At 44.4% G+C, this 20,907-nt stretch overlaps 1 protein-coding gene across 4 annotated transcripts in view; it reads right to left on the reverse strand.

The window, feature by feature from the left end:
- SLC12A1 (solute carrier family 12 member 1) overlaps positions 1–20,907 on the reverse strand; it is an 83,955-nt gene that overhangs the window by 17,948 nt on the left and 45,100 nt on the right. For all 4 annotated transcript variants that reach the window (XM_084775504.1, XM_084775501.1, XM_084775503.1 and 1 more), the window contains 3 exons: positions 15,305–15,445; positions 12,031–12,137; positions 9,206–9,288 (listed from right to left, as the gene is read on the reverse strand). In XM_084775504.1, coding sequence (XP_084631630.1) covers positions 9,206–9,288; positions 12,031–12,137; positions 15,305–15,445 — 331 coding nt within the window. The remainder of the gene's footprint in view (positions 1–9,205; positions 9,289–12,030; positions 12,138–15,304; positions 15,446–20,907) is intronic.

The raw sequence follows: 20,907 nt of genomic DNA on the forward strand, positions 1-20,907 counted from the left end.
GGAAGTAGTAACTGCTAGCTCAGCAAAACAGCTCCATGTATGAAGTCATGTGAGGGCAGGAAAGGCTAGTTCTTATTTATTGCTTTATACCACCATCCAGAGAATTCAACCTAGTGAGATGTCATCACTGCTAAATCACTGACTTAATGCTCAAGTTACCAGGTAAATTTTTCTTTTTTCTGTCTTTCTTTTTTTCTTTTTCTTTTTCAAGACAGGGTTTCTCTGTGTAGTCTTGCCTGTCTTGGACTTGCTTTGTAGATCAGCCTGGCCTTGAGCTCACAGCGATCTGCCTGCTTCTGCCTCTGCTTCTGCAGGGATTAAGGGTGTGCCACCACCACGCCCAGCCCACCAGGCAAAATTTTCAACAAGTGGAAGTATTCTGGGCACGTACGTTGGGCATGTATCTGCACATAGTAAGGCCTCTGAATTGAAACAAAACTAAGAGCTGGGTTTGGTGGTACACGCCTTTAATCCCAGCACTCTGGAGGCAGAGGTAAGTGGATCTCTGTGAGTTCAAGGTCAGCCTGGTCTACAAAGTGAGTCCAGGACAACCAAGATAACATAGAGAAACCATGTCTCAAAAAAACAAAAAACAACCCCCCCAAAACAGAACAAAACAAAAAACAAAACAAAAAAAAAAAAGAAAAAAAGAAAAAGAGAAAAAAGAAAAGAAACAAAACCAAGAGTGAAAAATTTCAGAAAGATACCTGGCCCTGCTTATGCACACATGCAATCCCAGCACTTGGGAGGTGGAGATAGAACGAACGTTCAGGAATTCAAGATCTTCCTTGGCCACACATGTGAGTTTAACGCCGGCACAGGCTACAATGAGACTATCTCAAAAGGCCAAAGGGGACGGGAGCAAGTTACATAAAGATAATCAGATTATGTGTCTTAAGTGGGGGGGGGGGGGGAAAAAAAAACAACCCAAAACTTTATGGCATGAGTGACCAAAGCCAAAGAACGAATCTAAAGTCCAGATGACAGAAAAGTCACTCACAGCAGGAGTCTAAATCAAGAATCAAACTATGCAAACTTTCTTCAAGCAGGTCCAGGCTCTGATGCCCCATGCGGCTGCCTTTTCCCTTTTTCTGGGCTTTGATTATATTGGAAAAGTTCCTAGCTTATCCTTGTCTTTCTCTCTCCCTTCCTCCCTTCCTCCCTCTCTCCTTCCTCCTCACACTATGTAGCATAATATAACCTATAATCTCTCCTTGACCTTAGCAAGGAAGAGTTTATAAGCAGTCACGTGACAGTGCTGAAAGCTAAAGCATACTCTCGGAATTTCTCTGTCAGATCGCCCATCTGGCTGCCTGCTGAGAATCCAGCCTTGGGAAATAAGCCCAGCTCCCGGGGAAAGGGCAGAAAACATAGACACTGTAACAAAGCCCTGCTAGGGCTTCTGTGAATGCCAGCCCTCGGGACCCATTGCCTCAGCTCCCTGTGAGCTCCACATTAACTACACCTGTCAGCACCATCACACCCCTTGCCTGCCGGGGCTATCCTGCTACACAGAGCCTGGCCCTCTCCAGGTCTTAGCAATTAATCTTTTGCCAGTGGCATGAGATCGAGAGTCAAATCAGCCATGTGGTTCTCCCCAAAGCAGCCATAGGAAGGCTGGGAAACGAGGCTGATGGTATTAGAGTTCAGGCAGGTCGCGTTTGCCCTGATAGTAAAAGGAAAAGGGCATCTACATTGCCGGCGGGGGGCGGGTGTGGGAGGTTGGGGGTGGGGCCGAGGGGCAAAACCCACAAGAGCTCTGCAGCGGGCTTTCTGTGACTTCAGTCATTTACTCTTTCTAAGCCTCAGATCTCCCGTAATGGAAAATCAGAACGCTTTCCTTTTCCCACCCTAGGAGCTTCGTAAAAAGAATAAACAGCAATGTGCTTTGACGCTTCAGGAGGAACAGGGCGATGACGTACTCGTTAGGGAGGTTGTTTACGCCCCTTCCGGGCTTGGTTCTTCTCGCGCAAAGCAAGCTAAGTCCTTTGAGAAAGGCTGGGAGTTGTTTTAGCACTGTTTGCTGCGCGCTCCGTGGATGCCGCGGTTTACTGTGGGTGCTGCGCTTTCCGGATGCAGAGATGGTCACTATTATTCTCTTCATTTTGTAGATGAGGGAAACCACAGCTCGGAAAGGTTAAAGAGCTTGCGTGGCTATCGTAGAGCAACGTCAGGATTTGAGTACAAAGAGGCTAGTTGGACTGTCAGCAGCCTCTTCATCAGACGAACTACAACATTTGCAGGCACAGGGTGCCAAGCCAAGCCAAGCCACGCCCCCCCCCCCCCTCGTTCCCCCTAAAGACAGTTCTGGAACTTGTCATTTTAGAGATCTGGGTTGTAAGGGAAGCTGCCTCGGAGCTCCAGCTGGAGCCTTCACTTCCGGGGGGTGGGCGGCGCGGGGGGGGGGCGGGGGGGGAGTTGTCTTCCCTTTTCTTTCTTTCACACGCTCTGTCACACCCTGTCCAGCTACTTGTTAGCAGTTAGCTACTAGCCGAGGCACCCTTGTGCTCTGGTTGGGCAAAGATGGTCTAAGTCCTCTCTTGTAAAGGAGTCGGTGCACACCACATGACTCCCACAGTTTGTTCCAGGACAAGCAAACTGCAGAAAACCCCAAGCCCAGGAGACAGACCAAAGTCTGCTCTTACGCTTCAAATTTATTAGTTCCCTTGGAGAGCAGACAGCCTGGCAAAGTCTGTTCTGGTTTGTTGTTGTTGTTGTTGTTGTTTTGGTTGTTGTTTTGTTATGTTTTTCTGAGACAGGGTCTCTCTGTGTTAGCCTTGGCCATCCCGGACTCACTTTGTAGACCAGGCTGGCCTCGAACTCACAGCGATCTGCCTGCCTCTGCAAAGCCTGTTCTGAAGGCTAAAATCAGCTTGCTTAGCTGTCTTGGGTCTCAGGGCCACCTCCAGTGCTCAATGAGCTTTCAGTTTTCCTTAGGAGATGATTCTTCATCGCTTACTTTGTGGGAGATCCAAGACCGCCATCCCACGCAACTTCTCACACTGCAGTGTGAAACCGAAGTGGCCCTTTGATGGCCAGGTGCTTGAATTCCACGCGGTGTACGGCATCCCTCTGTTTGCACGGGAAATGAGGAGGAGAATGAAGAGTAGGCTTTGCCAAAAACCTTCAGGAGTTGCAGAAGTAACCATTAGTCACAAAGGAGGAGGAGCTTCAAGGCAGCCAGGAGGGCGACATTAAAGATTACCCATCCCAGAGCCACAGCCACTGCCACTGCTGTGTTTTGTTTTGTTTTGAGACAGACTCTTCTTTTGTAGCCCAAAAGTCTTCACGTAACCTGAGGATTCCTCAGCCTGCTCACCCGGAGTGCTGGGGCTGGTGAGCAGGGAGGGCTGGCTTTAGTTATAAAGGAAACTTGCACGTCGACAGTTCAGGTGATTTGTCTGAGGTCACACAGCCAGCGACACGTCTTCAGCATCCAGTTCTAGGATTATTACCCCTTGACACCATAGTCTTTGAGTGTCTTTTGTAGCCTCTACTAGGCTCAAGCTCACTGTGTAGCCTCAGCTGGCTTTCAGTCAACTCTTAATCCTCTTCAGCTGTGTTAGTGCTGGGATTACAGGAATGTGCCAACTCGCCCTATTGCTTAGCTCTCTTTACCAGCGGCTCTCAACCTTCCTAGTGCTGGGAACATTAATACGGTTCCTCATGTTGTGGTGGTGCCCCCCAACAATAAAGTTATTTTCATTTTTACTTCATAACTGTAATTTTGCTTTGGCTATGAATCATAGTAAATATCTGGGGGGGTTGTTTGTTTGTTTGTATGTTTGTTTTCAAGACAGGGTTTCTCTGTGTAGCCTTGGCTGTCCTAGACTAGCTTTGTAGACCAGGCTGGCCTCAAACTCACAATGATCCACCTGCCTCTGCCTCCCGAGTGCTGGGATTAAAGGCATGCGCCACCACGCCCGGCTTAATATCTGTTTTTTCCAATAGTCTTAGGTGACCCCTGTGAAAAAGTCAGTCTACTACTCACAAAGGGCTCTCGACCCACAGGTTGAGAACTTCCACTCTTTACTCTTTTTCAGTGACCCAATATCTGCCTGCCCTTGACTTTTATAGATTTTGAGAGAATCCCAAGGCTATAAAGGTGGGAGTAGATGACCTTTAGATTGCCAGTTGAGAGCAGGTTTTGAATAACTTTCTTCCTGCACATCCCAAAACAATTCTAGTGAGAGCAGATGCTACCACTGCCTGAAGAGTGGCCACCGTGTTCCTAAGCACTTCTTAAACTGACCACATGGTAACCAGTCAGAGAGACTGTATTTTGAAATTTCATTTAGTTGTAAAATTGCCTCATGTGTTCTAATGTGTCTTTTTTTTTTTTTTAAATGATGTCATTTAGGGGCTTATAATTCACCATCTGCTTTGAGTCTTAAGGGCAGCAGAAGGTGGAGCAGATAAAGCCAGAGGGCAATCATGTTCCCCCTCCCATTTTACAGCCTCTTCTGTTTTTCCTTTATTCATTATTAAATTATAACTCTTTCCTTGGTCAATCAACTTTAAGCCACAAATGCTTATATGAATCAGTTGCTGAACTCCAGGTGAAGCCAGGCTGGATGGAAGGCAGGAAGCAAGTCCTGCAGTCTTGCCTTCTAATCAAGCAATTATTTACTGCTCGGCCATCTGTCTTTATTTTGCTAAGCCACTCAATCAGACACAGCAGTATCACCGTGCTCGGAGCGGGTCATAAATCGTGCAGTCCTTACACAGGGTACTCGACTGCGAATCACACTCTATCACTTTGTTTACCACCAGTGCAATCTGGATCCTTCGCTGTAATTGGAAAACTTGCTAAATACCTCTGGGATGTGAAAAAAATATGAAATGCCACATTTTTTTGTGTTGTCAGGCAATAAATTAACTTATTAAGAAGAAGTATTAGTCATCAGTACCGGGTGACTTGCTGCAGTGAACATTATGAGCATCAATCTTATTTACACAAAAAGTTATTCTCCTATGAGTCTGTGACACAGTACAGAAACATTAGCTGGTAAATTACCTAGAAAGCTGATTTCTCCTCACTGCTTTATTAGCTGTAGTATATGGGCTCTGAATTGCTAATGTTTCCCTTAAATTATAATCCGTGATGACACTGCGGTGGCCATGTTGGGAAAGCTATGGTGATAATCATTAACATACTGTAATGCAATACTGAAGATTTATCAGGCTCTTATTAAGGCCTACATTACAGTGCAATATAATGAACTGCAAGTTTGTTTCTTCTAATCCAAAATCTACTGTGATGTTTATGCCATGAATTCTGGAAGCTTCATAGCAAAGCACGGAGCTGCGGCATCGAGCTCACTTCTATCTATCATTAAGCTTGTCGGCTTTTTTTTTGTTCTCTCTCACATGTTCTCTGTGTATTTGTGTGACATTGCATTTTTGTTTATCTAGATAGCTGGTACTTGTAGTTATTTTATTAGCATTGAACTGTATTTCCCGTTTCTTGGCTAAGAAGCAGACGTATTTCAAACATCAAAGTTGATCTAAATAGCACTTGTTCTTTGGGGAATTTAAAGAAGCTATGTAGTTCAGTGCCAGGGTTCCTCGAGAAACACTACAGAGTTTAGTAGTTGCTTCACAGAAGTAACCTTCTGGTATCTTCTGGTACCTGGAGCAGTAAGGACAGATGTGATGTCTTTCAGCTGCATCTCATATATATCAGCTTGAAGACTGACGTAATACACAAAGCAAATGCATAATCTAAATACAGATTGCATTTGTTCTTCTTCATTCTCATTTTTAGTTAGAAAACACAACAGCAGCAAAGCCGGGGGTGGAGGGTTGGAGATCATAGTAGATAGGGTGCAGGGCTTGGGGGTCTGAGTTGGATGTGACCAGGAAGCCTCCTCCCTGAGCACCGGCTTTCAGAGTGTCAGAAGGTACGGTGCACGCTTCCACAGGAGGGAAGCAGGCAACGGGCTTACCCAGCCCTGAGGTCCATGAACTACAACGCTGGCCAGCATGTAAGATATCCCTAAAGGTGCGATAACGGCACTTACATCTTGGCAGCAATCAACAGCTGTCTAATTGGACTTAAGACCCACCCAACAAGAGGAAGATCATCCATGGTACTGGACACCTAGCCAACAGTTACCCAGGACTAGTTAAGTCACGGATCTTAGAGGAGAACCTACCACAGCCACTTTACTAAAACAACGTTAATTCTTAGCTGCACTCGAAGGGCTTACACTTATGCCCTTAAGTGTAGTGTTCATCCATCATAAAAGAAACTTCCGTTTATGGGGGGAATCACAGAAAGCCACAACTGACCAAAACTCAGCTAACAACTGATTGTGAGGCTCCCAGCCCCATCTGGTATATCTACGACACACTCCTGCACGCAAGGCTCAGGGACCATCTTGGAAGAGATGGCATAGGGGTTGTAAGAGCTAGAAGGCCAGGAAATCTGCTGTGATGACACCTCAGTAATATGGCTGCCTAAGCAAGGATGTCAACATGATAATTGTAGAGAAGTCCCTTTCGCTGCAGTTACCCGTCCCATGTCAATTATGTTTCATTCACTCTAACTGGGCGGGGCTGCGGTCTCTGACAATGTTGATTATTCCCATGGCTCCCATGAAAGGAGTCACCTGGTGCCTTTACCTTTCTGGCTCCTTCCTGCCCTCTTTCTTGGGCTGTCTTTGCATTATGGTCATTTCCATTTCCGCCTTACCTGCGATGGTTTCCTGACTCCATTTGTCGGGGATAGCCATGAAGCTGCTGGGCATTAAAGAGAACTGAGCAGTGAAAATTTACTTCTCACAGTTCTGGAAGTGAGAAGTCCAGCATCAAGGTGTTAACCGAGATAATGACCCCAAGGCTACTTGCTCTGGCTTGAGGGTGGCTGCGTCCCACATGGCAGTGCTTAGCCCTGTGTCCTACCTAACCTCTTTCCGTAAGGGCACTAGAAACGTGGTCTATCAACGTGGCCCTATTTTACCTTAATTACGGCGTTAAAGGGGATCTCTGGAGACACTTCCATCCCAGGACACTAAGCTCAGGACTCTGGCATGGGAGTTTGGTGGTTAGTCGGGCACAGTTTAACCAACAACATCCAAATCTGGATCTCAGACGTAGGTAGATAGAACTATTATTGATACTTTCTGAGCACCCCAGCAGGGTTTCCCACCGCCTCTGTGTCGAGACAGACATCCCTCCCGTGTAAGCCTTTTCTTGCACCTCTCATCTCTTTTGCTAGCCCCAGCATTCAACCAACCAGAGTGGGTTTTCCCTATTCACAGCTCCCCGCTCCCCATCACGCGTCCTACACATTCAATGCTGCTCTCTATGCTTCCAAAATACCTCCCCATTTTGTTTTGTTCCTTGTCCCTGACAGAGCTTTCCAGGTTTGGGCTGTTGCCCTTCCTTACTTCCATCATTGCAGAAATTTTGTTTTTCGAGACAGGGTTTCTCTGTGTAATAGCTCTGGCTGCCCTGGAACTCTCTCTGTAGACCAGGCTGGTCTCAAATTCACAGAGATCCTCCTGCCTCTGCCTCCCAAGTGCTGGGATTAAAGGCGTGCGCCACCACCACCCGGCTATTGTAGAAATCTTTATAAAGTATACATTTTAATAGCCTTTTTCCTTGGTGAAATATTTTAAAATGTATCAGAAATATCAACACTCGCTCCTAGTAAGTTTGTATATATCTCTCCACCCTTGTAGTTAAAAAAATAATTTCTTAGCCTACTATTTTGTAGGTTTCTTTTGACATTTTCATACATACATACATATGTGCATACATACATACATGGCACATTTCATTGTGTCTTGTTCATATTTGTCCCCCCCTGACTAGCTTCTGCTGTTCGTCACCCCCCCCCCCCCCCGTCACTGGTCCCCTTTCTTTCTACAAATATACTCCCTTCTGCTTTCATGTCACACACCACACATATATGTGTTGATATGTATATGTATGTAAGTATGTATGTATACTTAAACCTAGATTTCACATGAGAAAATGACATTCCTCTACCCATTCTAGGCCTCTTTTAGTCAAGCCCAAATGACTGAAATAGTATGAACTCTATACCTCAACTTCGACCATTATACCCTCACTTAAATTCTTCTGAGAGTTCTCAGTGGTGACCGACTATCACCCACCCTTTTAAATATGGCAGAAGAATCCTGGGAAACTCCTGGTTCTGTTTGCGTCATCCTTTCCCCTTCGGGGTACTGATCTGTGCTGGCTGTATACACACCCACCTCTTCCTGTTTCTTATTTCAATCTTTCCTCATGTTCACCTCTGGGCAAGAGATGCTGATTTCTCAAATCTTATTAATCTTCCGCCCCTCAGCATTGCTTAGTTAACGCCCACTCATCTCTTAAATCTCGAATCACATTTCTTCCAGGAACCAACCTCTTTGGGATTAGATGCCTTTCTTCTCGTTCACAACATAACGATCACACTAATATACATTTCCCTACTACAGCGCCAGTTTCTTAAGTGTAGAGGCCAGGCTTCTTAATATCATATTATGGTTAACACCAATACAATAGCATTAACAGCAAAACCTCCACTCTGTGAGTTATACAATAGGCATGCCAAAATATCCCGCTGCCTTAGTGTCATTAGAGAGTTCCATTAAGAAATTCAGCTGAGGAGGTGGACTTATGTTTTCTTCTAATCTTTCAGAAATTGTCCTTATATGTTCTCTTTACTTCATATGCCAATTCTGAGACTAAACTATCTAATTCTGAGACTAAATTATCTCTACCAAATTATCTATAGCGAAGAAGCAGCTGCTGATCAGAGTGGGCGTTTCTGCCTGTCCATTAGATCAGTGGTTCACAGATGAATTTGTTTCCATGTCAGCTACAAACCAGATCTTGGTCACCTCAAAGCAAAATATATGCTTTTCCATGGAGGGGGCGGGGAAGGCGGCTCCAATTTCTGAAACCTCTTGCAGAAATTAATTTGGCAGCCTCCTTTAGTGGGGTTGTTTGTTTACCACCACGCTGGCTTTGCAGTCCTGCAGTAAGCAGAATTGTTGACCATGCAGAGTTAGTTTACATCTCTGATCGTCGAAGGCAAAGGCCACCGTGTTAGCCGTGGGACAGCACAGGTGGAGGGCACACACCATGAGCTGAGGGAGAATCGCTGTGTCCGCCCTGGGAGCTGTTCTGCTCTTACCGCCTAAAATGACTCACCATCTGCTGAGTGGAGAAGGAAGGTGCTTACCTTGCACCTGTAGAACTGGGGAAATGTCGAACCCTTGGCTGATTCTGACTATGACCACACCAATCTCAAAGTCAAAGGCGTCACTGAAAGAGGAAGCAATGTTTTGAGTGTTTCCAGTGTTTTTTTGGTATTTTTGTTGTTGTTGTTTGTTTTGTTTATTTTCAAGACAGCGTTTCTTTGTGTAGCCTTGGCTGTCCTGGACTCCCTTTGTAGACCATGCTGGCCTCAAACTCAGTGCTCTGCCTGCCTCTACCTCCTGAATGCTGGGATTAAAGGCGTGTGCCATTTCCAGTGTTTTCTTCAGTCTTCACACTTAGAGTAAACATTAAACTCATCTCTGGGATTTTGATGTCGTGAATCTATTAAAATTCAGTTTAGGATACAGCTAAGAGCTGATGTCTTTGGTGGGGGGTTTTCCTTCCTCTGCATGTTTAAAAAAACAATTTTTGGGTGGAGGTAAGTAGCTGGTCTGCCTGAAGCTGATTTGTTCATAGTTCCACCAGTTAGGTATTTTGGTTAAATAATGAATCTGTTATTAAGTAATCAAAACAATCTGATATATTTAGAATGGAACATTATAGATTTCAATATCTTTTGATCACCATCCTCCCTTTCCTGCCGCTGGGAAGACATCTTACATCAAGCTTATGGTTTAAAATGCCTCCAGTACAGTACAGCAGTCAGTAGGCAGACACATGCAGATTTCCAAGTTTTTGGCTAGCCTGGTCTACAAAGTGACTTCCAGGACAGCCAGGCCTGTGTGGATGAAACACTGTCAACAAACTTTTGTCATGGACTCAGCAGAGGCCCTTCAGAGCAGTGCTTCCCCTAGAAATTCTATGCACTTGTAGATGGCTCTGATGCCTTCTCAGCACCAGCCTAAGGAGATTAAAGGATGCAGAAGAGACAGAAAAGCTGCTTGGTTTATCATCTCAGCTCCTGTAGTACATGTTGTAAATCTGGAAGCAAGTTTGTTACTTATTTGTGTTTACTAGACATTTCCCTCTAGAAGTTCCCTTGTTCGCTCATCAACAGAACTGAGGCCCAGAAGCCCCACGCTATGGTCAAGGCTTCTGACCATAGCCTCCCTCCAGAGCATCACTGTCGTCTGGATCGGTCACCATAAGCAACAAGCTTCCAGTAAGAACTGGACATGAACTTTCAGGGAATGATATTAAGAAGTTCAGTGTAATATAAATATCCACTCAAAATTCAAAACATATATTATCTTCACTTAACAAAATAGGTGTATTTTAACACAGAACTCTACATAGGTGAATCTTGGTTCATTTAAATTTGATTAGAAAGACTAGACAATTTGTTTCACATACAAGGAGTCAATTCTTTCATAGGCAGATTGACGGCTTTATAGGGCATCATAATTCCTAAAATCTATGACTACAGTTGCTCACAAGGCAAAGCACCTCGCATATACGATTAGGTGAGGAGCTTTGAGGTGAGAGGGGTATCCTGTGAGATCTGCCTGGGCCAGATATAGTGACAAGGGTGCTTGAATGAAGTTGAGAGACAGCAGAGGTTGGTGTTGGTAGAATGTGGCCACCAGCCACATCCACTTGTGGGCAGCTTCTAGAAGCTGGAAAGGCAAGGTAGGACTTGGTGCTAGAGCCTTCTATAGACAATTTAGCCTGATCCACTTTGATTTGGGCACAGTAAGATATGAATTGAACTTATAACTCATCAAATTGTAAGAAGATAAACCTTCGCTGTCTTAAACACCATCAAAATCTAAGACTGGGGATGGAGAGATGGCTCAGAGATTAAGAGCACTGTCTGTTCTGCTAAAGGTCCTGAGTTCAATTCCTTGCACCCACATGGTGGCTCACAACATCTATAATGAAATCTGGTGCCCTCTTCTGGTGTGCAGGGATACATGTGGGCAGAATACTGTGCAAATGATAAATAAATCTTTTTTTTAATTAAAAGAAAAAAAACTAAGACAGATTCTAAGTAAAATCAACCGTACTTAAGAGTAGTTCAGACATTTAAAAGTTTTCATTGGAAGAAGTATATTGAGACACTGTGTAGTTGTAAGCAGAGCCCCAGGGTTAGCAAAACCACTATATTTTACTGTAAGCAACAGCAAACACCAGGAAAGGAAATACAGGGCAGATGTATGGCTGCCTTACTCCTGCCTTCTCTTTGGTGGTGGAATTATTCAATTTTATACTAGTGCAAACTTGGACCACCTTAGTTAACACTGATTTTTACTACTGAGAAGACCAATTGCTAATGTGCTGTAAGAGCCAGTGGCATCCCCGGGCTGATGTAGCTAGGCTCGATCATTTTGGTCCATTGAGTTGCGTGTTTGAGATGGTGGGAAGGCTGGTCACAGGAACGCTGCATCCACTACTAGACTGTGAGGGTGTAATCAGTTCCTAAATCTGCTTAGGTTTCTTTCTCTAAGTGTTTTCAAAGGAAACTTCCTCCCCTTCCACCTGCCCCTTGCCTTTAACCTAGTGGACAGACTTTTAGGTTAGAGCGCTGAATGGTTTTCTTTTCTGACTCCAATATCACCACCCCCATCTCACCTTCTCTGAAACGCCAACTCCTTCTGCTTTTTATTGGTGGTGTAAGCACCCCTCCCCCACTCCCCCAACTCATTCCTCCCCCCCCAGCCCCTCATTCCCCCCACTCACCTACACCCCACCACCACCCCTGCCTTGGTAAAGAATTTACCAGAGCAAGAGAATGCATTCTTTTCTGGCAACTGACCCTGACACAAGAGAGCTTTGTATGTAACAGGTTGTGTGGTGCCCCGGTTAGCACATTATCAACAAAGGCTCGTCCCCAAAGCCATCACTTACTGTATGATTCCCACGTAGTTCTCGATCTCTGACACGGGAGCTTTCCTCCAGCTTTTTTTATATCCGATCACTAGGGTGTTTGGCTTCATTCTGCCCAAGCCTGAGGCCTAGAGAGGGGACAGAAACACGTGAGGATCCTCACCATGCCAGTAAAATGGTACTGCAAATGCAAAATGATGTGTAGGAGCACTGAAGCGAGGGCCTGAAGATTAGATTACATCTTAATGCATGTCCTTCATGCCCGTACCCAAGCATAAAATAGGAAGATCAGTTTTAAATCATCTCAGTCATAAATGGATTTTAGATGACAGGAATGTAGCTTTGCTAAATTAGCAGTCATTTGCATTACTTCTGACACACTCATTAAAATGGTTCAATAATTTAAAATCGAGTAAGGGTTGGCTTAACGTCAATGTGCATGTTACAACAGTGGTTCAGAACTCATTTCCGTCTGTGAGGTCCAGAATGTCATCAACAATAAAATCCATGTGTCGGAGAGCTCTGTATACAAGGACCATTGGAAACTTCCTTATGCTATTTGTTGACTGAGTAACTGAGCCGCGCTTCCCAAGCAGAAAGTTCTTGCATGACATTGTCCTTTGTGGTTCTGCCTCACACCAGAAGTTTCAATCATCTTTAGGTGACAAGATACGGCTTCCAGTTCATCACATTGAATGTGGTCACATTATCAAGCTGGTATTAATTGCAATGTGATATATGAAGCCCGGGGGGGGGTGTGGTTAGGAGGTTAGGAGAATGGGGAGGAGACAAGATATACGTAAGCAATTGTAACGCACAGATAAACACACCAGTCCAGTCTTGAGGAAGCACCAGGGGAGACTTGTGCCCCAGCTGAGGGCTCAAAGCTTCATGGAGAAGTGGCACGCATTCTGAATCTTCGAGTTTAATTAGACATTGACAAATGCAAAGAAGGAGAGCTGAGTGTGAAGGATGCTCACCTGGGTCGCGAATATACTAAAGGAATGACTGGCACCAGCCACTCTAGAGGACACAGCCATGGGTAGAAGGACAAAGGCACAAGCAAGGGTTGCTAACGTGAGCTCTTCCACCCATGCACTTGGCATGTGCATCGTGTGAATCTGCTTGCTCAAAATTTTTTTAAACATTTATTTGTATGTTTCTTCACTTTCATTTTTTGTGACTATTTTACTATTTTAAAAAGTTCTTTGACAAATTTATTCATGCCTATGCTGAATTCTGAGCGTTTTCATCTCTCCTCATCCCCCTCTCCACTCCTTGCCTCCTGCTGAAGCACGGAAGCTCCTCATCCTAACAAGTCTCCACCTGTTTGGATGGCCATCTTCTTGGCCCACTGACTAAGTTTAACTGTGGTTGCTTGCAGGAGAGCACGTGCGTATACACACACACACACACACACACACACACACACACACACACACACACACACGAAATGACCTCCCAGCACCCATACATTGCCTATAGTCCTTCTGTAAAGGGCGGGGCCTCGTGAGCCCCATCCCCCATGCAGGACGAATGGTTACAGGTCCAGTTTTATATAGGTCATTGTGCAGGTAGCCATGGTTGCAGTGAGCTGATGGGTGTGATGCCCATGTCATGTCCAGAAGACACCGTTTTGTAGCAGCCCAAGCCCCGGCCCCTGACTTTTATATTCCTTCTGTGACGTTCCTAAGCCTTGGAGAGGGTGATATTGATAAACCCTTTAGGGCCCACGACACCATAGTCATTTATTCTCCATACTTGGACTAGTGGTGAATCTCAGCATTGAGTAACACCTATTGCAAAAAAGAAGCTGCTCGGATGAAGACTGCAACCAGCACTAATCTATGGGTGTAAACAGCATGCTTATTTAGCAAAATAAGAAGAGCCATCTCTCCTTTGGGGTCTTTGACATTTCTTTCTTTTTTAAATATATTTTTTAAAAGATTTATGACCGGGTGGTGGTGGCGCACGCCTTTAATCCCAGCACTCGGGAGGCAGAGGCAGGTGGATCGCTGTGAGTTCGAGGCCAGCCTGGTCTACAATGCAAGTCCAGGACAGCCAGGGCTACACAGAGAAACCCTGTCTCGAAAAACAAACAAACAAACAAAAGATTTATTTATTATTATGTATACAGTGCTCTGCTTGCATGTACAGCTGCAGGTCAGAAGAGGGCATCAGATCTCACTATAGATGGTTGTGAGCCACCATGTGGTTGCTGGGAATTGAACTCAGGACTTCTGGAAGGGCATTCAGTGCTCTTAACTTCTGAGCCATCTCTCCAGCCCTGATCTTTGACCTTCCAAGTCACAGGTTGTTGACTAGGTTTGTATTAAAAGGCAGGAGCTCCCTTTTATAGACTAGACCTCAAATCCACGAGACAATACTTAGTTCTCTTCATAACCCTTATGCCGCTGTTACACAAGTGGCCATAACTTGTCAGGCCGGTTGTTATTACGGAATTCCTATAAAGAAGCTGTGACTACAGAGGTTGGTCGACTGACTCAACGATGCAGAGAAGTTGGAATCGTACGAGTTCAGAGCCAACTCACCACAGGTGCCTGTTAGCCTCCCAAACAGTCATCTTACTGCTTTCCCCTGTGTGTCCCCTAACATTTTTCTGGCCGCTGGGTTAATATTTTGAAATACTCAGGTGCTGTATTCGGAGAGTCTCTTGGATCGTTTTAAAGATTTTCTTTTGTGCCTTAAGTTACCAAGGTGAGAGTCGAGGAACGAGATTGCGTAGTCACCATAGAAATAGAAGAGGGAAGGGGCAAAGGAGAGAATAAAAAGCTGCAGACTCCTGCGTGTAGCCGTGGAGATGATCACATTTATTTAATGTTCTGGAAATAATTCCTGAGGCTGGGGAGATTTTCCGCCCTGGTCCACATGCATTTATTAGTGGAGTCTAGCAGCTGCCTACCCGTCATATGCAAACGAAAAAAGAGAAAAAGTGGACCACAGCTACCTGCTGTACAAGACAGAGTTTGAAGTTTTAATAGGATCCTGAGAATCCTCACCCACAAGAACAAGTTTGCATTTCAGTGAGCGTGGGAGCAGATGCTGGTGACCAAAGGCAGACTCATTTTTCATTTCCGGTGGATCACTCCTAGTTCTCTGTAATATAACCTCTGCCTTTGTTCTAGCTTGCCTATCCCCACAGTTCCCTGGCCATCTGTCTTGATCTCTTATGCTTCCTTGTGAGTGGCCTAACTCTAGCCATTGGCTTTAGAAACTTCTTCCACCAGGATACTGTCTTCTGCCTCTAAGCTCATTCCCTCAATGGGTGCCTTACCTGAAGGAGACTCCGGACGCCATCCCTGAAGCAGTCTGCTGCCACTGCAGCATAAAAAGCCTTGATTTTGTTCTTTATAAGCCAGGCCTGTTTTTTAGCCATGCCGCTGTTCATCTCCTTAACACACAGCTTGCGAGGTCCCTGGAGGACACAATGAAGCACTGGTTAGAAGCCATACTATTATAGATCACACTACTGTTGCCAAGTGACAAAACCAGCCAGGAAAAGCCCAGTTAAGTTAAGAGATGGGATCAAGGGAAAGGCACCCCTTAACGAGGCTTGCCCAGAACCTTGTCTTTGGAGAGGCCTGCACTACTCACGTGACTCATTTTCAACCCCAAATGTCCAGGCTTATTAATGTCTACTTAACTAACTGCCTCGTGCGGAGTGGGAAGAAAAGCCGAGAGTGTGCTTGCACACGGGGAACACACTCAGAAGGTGATTGAAAAGGCTCAGGGCGAATTCACAATCAACCTGTGGTTCAACAGCGAGCATCATATTTATGAACCTCAGAGCAATCTGCGCTAGATCCCAACTTCAAGAAATGGACAGAGCTCTTGGGAACCGGTGCACGCTGACCTGCAAATTCTGCCACAAGCCACGCATCCTGATAATTCTATTAGGGCCTGAGTACTGATTTTAGTGTGCTACAAATTCCCTTATACCACGGGTCCCTTGAATCGATACCTTTGTGGTTGAGCGAGTTAATGCTTCCTCCTCATTTAGTAAATTTTGTGGGGACAGAAGATCACATGGCTGTGAGGTGAGGGAAGCAAGAGAGGCTCAGAGGAAGGGAGGCAGGCGTGGCGGTGGAAACGCGCCTTGTAGTTTCCAAGTCTAATTCTGGAGATACACTGTTCGCCTAACGATTCTTCCCTAAAGGTCCAAGTTAGCTCTTTTCTTCTCGTGTTTTAATTCAGTTCAAAGGGTATTTCCGGTTGTCACTTTTGTGTTTGACAGACAGATGGACCGCCTACTTTCTTCAGTCTAGAGAGGGATTTGTATTTTGTTCGGATGTCTTCGAGTTCACACAAGCCCCTTGAGATGTGTAGTGGACACCTCTAGAGGGCGTGGAGTAGCCCTAAAGTGTCCTCAGCTGACACAGATGCTACTAGTTCCTCAGACTGCACTTAGAACGACAGTCGCAGAGGTCTTCGGGAATACAAGAAAACAAGTTCAAGCTTGAAGTCAGACAGAACTTGCCTAGCCCTACACTTGGCTACTGTAGAGATCATGGGCTATCTTGGAGCTTTGAAATCTTATTCTGGACATGGGGATAGACATCCTTTTCCTGCATGGCTGATGTCAGTTGTCATAGTAAATAAGGTGTGCAGTACCGAGCTTGAAAGGTACTAGGTGCCTACCTACAGCTGAAGTCTATCGTTGTAAGCGGGTGTTTACAATCTCACTGAAACTCCATGCTTAGTTCTGCATCATGTTTGCTCTGCTGTGGCTGCAGGGAGTCAAGAGTTCTCTGTTTAAATATAGCTGTGGACTGACTCACTGGTCCAACAGGCATCCTCTCCTTAGGAGAAATGTACTTATACAAATAAGGCATTTGCTGCGTCATCCCTGCCCGGTATAAGGGCTCCTATCTACATGTTGCTATTGAGCATACCATACTGAGATAGCCTTAGTGCACAATCATATGTGAGATTAATCTCATTAGCGTTTATGCTCACTACACTTTGAAATAACATTTTGGACATATTTGAGTTAAGCATCAGAAATTATTAAAAATAACTCGATATATCTTTTGGCCTTTTCAGTTAGCAACTAGAAAAATTTGAATTATATGTGTAGCACACATTACATTTCTGTCATACAGCACTAGGTGGGCTTTTGGGGGGGGGTCCTTCCATTTTAGTATTCTGTTTAAACTGGATCAAGTTCTTTGTCTAGTTAGTTGTTTGCCAGCATATGTTCTAGGAGCTACCAATTATCCCCAAAGCGATTTGATTGTCTTATATTAGTCAAAAAGCACTGGAGAATGACGGTAGAAAGGGCAGACACATCAAAAGGATGGTTACTGAGCCAGAGGACCTGGACCAGAGAAAGATACACTGTAATGGGGAAAGTTTTACTCAGGTCTTCAGAATGTCAGGTCACTTTAAGCTACCAGTCCTTCCTTGGGCTTTTCTAGCCTTCACCTACTACAAGAGGAGGAAGGACTACAGTACTGAGGGCCATTTAATGCTGACAACAACCATCAGACAGAAGAAGAACCAACTGCTAAGAAAGATGCTAAGACCACCAGAGTTCCGAGCCACCCTACAATGACTGTAAGCCCCTGGGGGAAAAATGGCGCTTATTTAAAGAAATACAGTTTAATGTATGTCTGTTAGTCTTACAAAGACCTGGATTAAACATTAATTGTGACAGAGAGATTTATTTTAATGACTGAATTTGCCAGACTGAAAACTCATAAAAATACTTCAAGCAGAATCTCTTTTTGCTAAAAGGGATTACGATGTCCTCGTAGCATACTTATTAATAAGAAGCTAGACTGTAATGCAAATGTAAGAAGGTTAAAAAAAACTAACAGGAGGGGAGACATCCTGGAGACTCACACAATTCACCAATATTCAGATATGTCACAAAAATGCATTTGACCATCCAATTAGTATGTTACAGAGATTAACTTCAGTCATCATTCCCACACATGAGCCCATGAATTGATTTCCCCAATTTGAACAATGGAAGTTTGAAAAAAATTTTGTGTGTTTATATATCAACTTATGCTTCTATATGCCGAGAGTCTTGTGACTTTGTTTTCATTGCTTCTCTGGTTGAAACTGCCAGAGAGCTAACTTCTCCCCTTTTCTGATTTGGCCCATGAGCCATCTCACTGTGCATCCTAGTGCACAGGTCATTTTATTCTTCCTGTATTTGGTCATCTTATTATTTTATTAACTTTTTTTGGTATGTTTCTTGGGACAGGATTTCTCTATGTAACATCCTTGGCTGTCTTATAACTTGCTCTGTAGACCGGGCTGACCTCATACTCACAGAGATCTACCTGGCCCTGCCTCATGAGTGCTGGGATTAAAGGCGTGTGCCACCACAGTCCGGCTTTACTAACATCTTGATGGAGCCCACTGACAGAGAGAGCTTATTGTTCCTCATCTGAAATTCTGAGGCTGAAGAAGAAAAAGATGGGCAGGGTAGGAGGGAGGAAGGGGAGGAAGGGGAGGGGGAGCTTCAGTGCCTCAATACAACTTGGTAAATAGTGGTCCAGCAAATATGCTGTCTGGACGCGAGGGTATATGGGTTTTGTTTGAAGACCACATACTTCAGGAATGAAAATAGCAACTGTCCTACTCCGATGGTAACAACATCAGCAGCATTACCAGTAATTACAAAGTTAATTGAGCACCAACTATTTGACAGACGCAAAACAGTGCTTGAAAGCAAGTACAGTTCTCACAATGACTTTAAAACAGGTGCTTTTTTTTTTTTAATTCAGAGAGTATAAACTATGTGTATAAGGAAATCAACGTTAGTAGTGTCAAAAGAGTGAGCCTGAGCTTGACCGTTAGTTTCAAAGGCCCAGGAGACTAGCTTCCTAGAGTTGAAAAGAGAATTGTAGGTCCTGTTCATCACACCTACTTAACATTTTCCCAAGGCTGGCTTAGGCATCATCTGTCTACTTTGGGGGGAATTTTCCAGTGGCATGCTGCCTCCCACTGCATCCCTTCCCATCTGTTTCCTTGGAAAGATTATTGACAACTGAGCCTTGAGTATAAAAATGCCGACATTGTCCACAGCCTTGGGAGTTGAGGGGAACTCACCGGGGAATGCTTTAATTGATGTGGTAACTGGTCTCTGATTGTAAGAGAACGTTAACATGGGGAAGCAGGGTTCATGGGCCTCACGTGGAGACATCAGCACAGTAACGCCAAGTGTTGTGCAGCATATGTGTGCAGCCACCAGACCACACACTTAGACACTTGCTCCACGTGACAGGGTCTTCTAGGACCCTAGTCCCTTTTGTGGTTAAAGAATCAAAGGGTTAATTACAAGCAGAGTGTCTTATCTCCATGGGAAGGCTTTTTCCCCCTTGCCCATATATGACTGTTTACATTTCTTGTTCATTTCTTCAGCCCTGAAGATATTTTATTTCTTGCTAAACCAATTTTTCTCTAAATTGCTAGAGAAGAAAAACACCCCAAACTGCTTATTTCATCAAAACCGGTTTTTATATTATATCGGCCAAAATGAAATCCACTAATCCGGGGCACTAAACTTGATCATAAGAGAGAAAGGCTCTTGATAAGTTTTTAACAAATCCTCTAGAGTCACAGTCGGCCACAACTTAACCTGTCAATCTTCCCCATTCAGCGGCTCTCCCCACCGCTACCGGATAATTGTATTTAGTTATATTATTTGACTTCCTCTCATCTAAGCACAGAAAGGGAAGCGAACGAACATGGCCGACTTTCACAGCATTTCGGATATTGCCAAGTTTAAGAAGACATGTGTGTGTTTCTCAGGGTGGCATATGGTAAAACAGTCCCCACATCGCTGCGGACTTGATGGGCCCCTGGCCACAACTCTCTCACACCCATTCCTTGGGAGACACAGGGAGTGTAAGTAAGTGGTCTTTAATTGCGGCAGTGTTCTCAGGGGTCAGGCTGCCTCAGGTTTCTCCTCATGGCTTAACTCGGGGCATCCTGGGAGGCCTCCACTGACATCCCAGCTGCCATTTTCCTTGTCAGGGTGGCCCAGTGCGTGCTTTAATTTTTCCTGTCTCATTTTCCCAGTTAGTAAAATGAAAACATGAGTCTCCTTGTTTTCTGCCTCTTACATGCTTGTAGAGTAAGTAAGAAAGTGGGGAAATGAGTTGAAGAACAGGTAAGTATTTAGTAATATAAACATGTATTGGTAAAGATTTAAACTGAGGGAGACACACGGAGATCAGAGAGAGAGAGAGAGAGAGAGAGAGAGAGAGAGAGAGGGAGAGGGAGAGAGAGAGAGAAGGAATGCTGAGGTAGGCTAGTATGGAGGATTTAGACATATTTTAAATTCAAATTTCATTGCTTTCTCCCCATTTATAGAACTGGTAAATAGTTATGGTTGACTTTTTAGCCTCTATTTTGAATGCCATCTCCCCCACATGTCCCTTGATCAACGGTGACTGTTTGTCAAAGTCACAGAAAACTCAGCTTAATTCCTCAGGTATCTGTAATGTCATCACAATTATCCAAACATTTCATCTAAATTTTATGTGTGGCCATTTAATGCCATCATATCTGGTTCCTTCTTGCCGGCTTCCATAGACGAGTTAGTGCTCTGGCCTGATCCTTACCACTTTTAAGCTAGACAATTATCAGCCCCGACGCCTTCATTTTTCCTTCTGAGACAATTCAGTTCTTCTTGACTCAAAGGCTGCCATTTAAAAATATTTAGCTCTTGTAATGGGTCTCTTAAGAAATCAGAAACACATTTCATCTATTTGTTTAAATTAATGATTAATTTGTACTTGTTTGTTTGTTTCCAGTCTTGAATTAAGGATGAGGACTCTTGTCTAAGCTGTTTTTGTCACTTTCTATTACTGTAGGTATCTCTTGTGTCACCTAAAATACCCCGATGTAAGCAGAGAG

This window comes from Acomys minous (genome assembly GCF_964271855.1).
Source record: "Acomys minous genome assembly, chromosome: 3".
Lineage (NCBI taxonomy): Eukaryota > Metazoa > Chordata > Mammalia > Rodentia > Muridae > Acomys > Acomys minous.